This window comes from Phocoena sinus, chromosome 3 (assembly GCF_008692025.1).
Source record: "Phocoena sinus isolate mPhoSin1 chromosome 3, mPhoSin1.pri, whole genome shotgun sequence".
Taxonomy (NCBI): Eukaryota; Metazoa; Chordata; class Mammalia; order Artiodactyla; family Phocoenidae; genus Phocoena; species Phocoena sinus.
Genome location: NC_045765.1, coordinates 56,584,783 through 56,589,426, shown reverse-complemented (window position 1 = coordinate 56,589,426; position 4,644 = coordinate 56,584,783). Strand labels below are relative to the sequence as shown.

At 46.4% G+C, this 4,644-nt stretch overlaps 1 protein-coding gene across 1 annotated transcript; it reads left to right on the top strand.

Moving 5' to 3' along the window:
• The first annotated feature begins 331 nt into the window (after window positions 1-331).
• LOC116752325 (oocyte-specific histone RNA stem-loop-binding protein 2-like) lies at window positions 332-4,173 on the top strand. The gene is made up of 6 exons (XM_032629204.1): window positions 332-527; window positions 1,369-1,449; window positions 1,556-1,660; window positions 2,290-2,433; window positions 2,579-2,687; window positions 3,539-4,173. The coding sequence occupies exons 1-6, from the start codon at window positions 484-486 to the stop codon at window positions 3,668-3,670; spliced, it is 615 nt and encodes a 204-aa protein (XP_032485095.1). The 5' UTR covers window positions 332-483; the 3' UTR covers window positions 3,671-4,173.
• The last annotated feature ends 471 nt before the right edge of the window (window positions 4,174-4,644 follow it).

Genomic DNA, 4,644 nt, shown 5'->3' with positions numbered 1-4,644 from the left:
GCCCGCCCAATAACCTATCCCGCTCGCCTCTAAGCTGCGCCAGCCAATCTCCGCGCACCCGCCTAGACACCCCCGCCCCCCCCACACCTCGGCCAATCGTTTGCCTCGTACAGCACCCGGGGGCGTGAACTGTTCCGGAAGGAGCGAGATTTGCCCCGCCCCGCAGCCCAGCGGGCTGCCGATTGGCCCACCAGCTTTCGGAAAGGCCCGAGTTAAACCCCGCCCCACAGGGAGTTTGGCGCCTCATTGGCTCTCCCTCTGGCCTATCACCACACCCTTTCTGAGCTCTCCTTTCCTTCAGTCCCTCCAACCCCGGGACATTTAAATTGCTAGCGACGACCACTCCCTAGGGCAATACCTGGAGAAATTAATTTAGGTGGAAGGGTGCTTTAAACGTTTTTTGTTTTTGTTTTTTTCCCTTGCTTCTTTCTCGTATCGTTACGTGGACCTTTCCCTCTTAGTTTTGCTAGCCTTCCCCTGTAGATGGAACATTTGCCGCCCGTGTGGCAGATGTTGCGGCGAGACAGGTGCGTGTATTTATGATGAGTAGCACTGGCTCCTTCCAAGAGCTTTCCTGGGTCGGTGTCCCTTTTAAGCGCGCAGCATCTGAGACGCTAGGTTATATGCGGTAAAGGGAATTCCTTTTCAAGGAAAGTAGGAGAGTTGAATCATCTCGGCGTAATCCTTATCACAGTCCAGAGGATACCAAACTTTGGTTGTTTATGGAAATTTGAACATTGACTAGGTGATACTAAGAATTTATTCTTAATGTTGGGGATTTGCTTTTAAATAATCCTGTGGGAGTGGTGGTGAGTATAGGTGAAACAAGATTGGCCGTGAGTATTGGGTGATCGGTAGCTAGGGGGTACATGATATCAGTGCTCTCAAAGTTTTATCCGCATACTAATCACCTGCGGATCTTGTTAAAATACATATTCTGATTCAGTAGATCTGGGTAAGAATTCGAGATTCTGAAAGTCTAGCAAGCTCCCAGCTGATGCTAATGCAGCTGGTACTGGGACCATACTTTGAGTTGCAGGAGATTATGCTATTCTCTTTGTATATTTGAAATTTTCCATAAAAATGTTTAAAACAACCTTGGAAGCTCTTTAAAATACATGTTCCCAAAGTGATAATTCAGTAGGTCTAGAGTAGGGCTCAGGAATTATCAAGGCCCCCAGGTGCTACCCAGGCAGATGGCTTGCAGACCACACTTTGAGAAACGAATTAGAAATGCAGCCTTTATCTTTGAGAGAAAGTAAGTGAGAAATACCTTTATCTGGTGTCAGGATCTTGGTAGTGGCAGTGGCTGAGAGTAGCTGGGTTTTATCCTAATACCCTTTTCATCTGTAGAATCTGCTTCCCCAGAAAGGAGGTGTGTGAAGAGTCTTTATCCTCTAGGATAGAGATGGTGAGTGTGGGAGTCAGTACAGAGCCCTGCCATGCCAGGTGAGTTTGACAATCAGGCTGGGGATTAACGGAATGTGGGAAGAGTTGGTTTCCACTTTGATGACCATCATCACACTTCATGGGACGACTGTCTACTTCCTCACAGGTGGGAGGTAGAGACAGATGCAATTGTCCTACAGCGGCGGCAAAAGCAGATAGATTATGGCAAGCGCACACCTGGTTACCAGTGCTTTCTGCAGCAGGTCCCCAAGTGAGTGCAGTTGTGGGTAGTCACAACAAGAGTGTCAACCACGTGGCTTTTGTTCACTATCAGATGATGGAAAGATACTAGAATCTGAATGCTCCCACAAAGTTGTAGCATTACTAAAATAAATTATCCAGCAGTCTAGCCTCCCAGATAAGTTTCCAAGTGTTTTTTTTCAAATGGAACAAGTTATACGTGGGCCATAAGACTTTTTAAAGCTCTATCCATGTTTGCTAATGAAAATTTTTTTTCTTCCATCTATTTTCACCTCATGCCTCCATCTGACTTGGCTAATTACAACATACTTGCCTAATTACATGTAAGCTTACACGCATACATACAAACTAATGTATGAAAAGGTAGACTGTATTTTAAAGTGATGTCAAATATTTTCTTTTATATCTCTCTTGACTTCTGAGGGAGTTGGAATATCTAATTTACCCTTCCCAGAAGAAAGAATATTAGGGAATTGGGAATTTTGATGTTTAATCTAATTTAAAGATTTTCTTTGGATTGTGGGCATTGATCTTACCTCATTATCAGAGAATCCCTAATGAGTCTCCTAATTCATCATGATAAGCAGTGAGCTGTGCCCCTTCACCTTGACCTCAGTCTGACATGTATGTTGTTGCCAGGGCACAGCGACAGCCAGGACTTCACCCTCAAACACCAAACAAGAACAGGAGGTACAGCCGTCGCTCTTGGGATGCCCAGATCAGGCAGTGGAGAAGAGCCCTACATTCCTGGGACCCCCCCAGCCAGCCTCTGCAGGCTGAGGGGTGTGTGCACTACTATTCCTTGTTCCTTCCCTGAGTGGTGGACTAAGCCCTACCTCTCCCCACTTTGCAGAGGTTTAGCTTTCACTGGCTGAAAAGGGAGAGTCTGAATGAGCTGCACGTTCCTCTGACTCTGCTGCCTTCTTAGGTGGGGAATGGACAGTCTCTTAGAGCCAATGGATTCTACCCCTTTGGATGACTGGCTCCAGACCCTGGAACCCTCAAAGAATCTGGATGGAGAACAGAAGGGAGCCCAGGTAGTATCCTCTGCTAAAAGCCACTGGAGCAGGGTCAGAGATGGGATCTGGCCCAAGAGGTCACAGTTATGATGGGGTTCAAGGTAGTAGCGCAAGAACAAAAGAAGGGAAATGGGACAGAAAGAAAAAATTGCAGGACGTGAGTAAAAAACCTTGAACCAAAAGTGGCATAAAGAAATCTAGTTATAGTTAGTAATGGGGGACAGGTTGGGCTGCACTGGGGGCGCTGTTTTATATGTGATGAAATGGGTGTCATCTTCCTTTGAAAGGAGACATGAAACCTGAGTTGCAGAGTTTGGTTGTTTTAAGTGTCTCAGTTTCTTTCAGTGTTTTCCAAATGCGCCAATGCTAACTTAACTTCTTACTCTCAATCACTTAACTTTAGTAAGCATGGTATTTTGTTATTAAATAAAAAGGGTGATCACCAAGTGGTGAAGACCAAGGGCTTTAGAACCTCAGACTTTTTTTAAACTTTTTATTTTATATTGGAGTATAGTTGATTAACAATGTTGTGAGTCAGATTGCTTTTTAATACTGCTTTTGTCCACCACATGGGCAGTCACTTAACCTCTCCTGCTGTTTAATCCAACAAATAAGGAGATTTTGTCTCATTTGATGATTGTAAACAAAAATGAGAATACATATTTAAAGTATGCAGCACGGTGCCTGGCACATAAGTGTTCCATAGCAGCAATTATTGGAAACCATGTCTCCTACACTTCACGGCCCCTGTCCCTTCTTTTGTCAAGGGGAAATGTGCAGGGCAAACAAATGTGCAGTGTATCTCCCATCCTCCCTCCCCCCCCATTTTCTTGATACTACCTCACTTTCCCTCTACTCTTCTTTTCCAGTTTGCAGGTTTGGTGCCTCCTGTCTCCTCCCTTCCCTGGCTCTGTGAGGAAGATCCCCACCACTGGCTCTACCTTCTAGCTGATCACAATTACTTATCTGTCCCAGACTTGAGTGGGACACAAAATATTTAGGGAAAACATGTCTTTCAGGGGACTCGTTGCTGAATGTAATAGTGAAGATTACTTGCACTACTTCTACTTAACAATCGATTAAAAAAGATCTAAAACTCTGTCCTACAAAGAGATCATAACACGAAGGCTGTTTAAAACCTCTCCTCTTCCCATATTTTACCCTCTCTCTAAACCTTCTTTGCTGGCTGAGACTCAAATTTACATAAGAGCCAGAAACCACCTAGCTGTTCCACAACCTCTTCACGTGCTAACGGCTACATTCAGTCTCTTCAAAAAGGACTTAAACTTTGGCTGAGGTGGAAGGTGGTGGTAGTGGTGAAGATTTAATAAAAGGTGGTTTCCTCTTCCTGAAGAGGAAGTATAGCGCCATCAACATCTTTTCCCCAGCTGCTTGTTTCCTCCCTCCCTTTTTGTCTTAAGGAGAGTGGTCCAGCTGTAACCACCGAACTCCCCCTCCCCCACGCAAGCAACTGAACCGCCTATGATGTCATAATCACAATCCCATTACCTCATCCTACTGGGGTGGGGGGGGGGCGTAGAGGGAGGAGAAGGAGTGAACCGCCCTGGGCCCTCGTCAGATTTACGGTGTTTTGGGTGACGGCTAATTACAGAACCAAGTGGGAACGGCCCCGCAACCGTTGTAAATCCTGGGTTTATAACGTTCGAGCCCATCCGGCAGCTGGAAGAGGGGCTCCCGGGACTCAGAGCAGGCCCTAATCGGCGCTTGGACTACACTTCCCAGAAACCTTCACGCCGAGGACGGGTCCTCTGCTGGGGGAAGGGGGATTCCTTCAGAGTGGCGGTCTTAGAGGGTAGGAGAGCAGGTGAGAGGAATCCTGGCTAATTCTGTTACGCGCCGGAACCGAGTTGGGGGCTGTACAGGGGCCGATGTAGTAACAGAAGGCAGGGGCGATGTCTTTGTTTACCTTCGACCGACACGGCCTCCCCCGGGGGTTTTGAGATTTGCCTCCAAC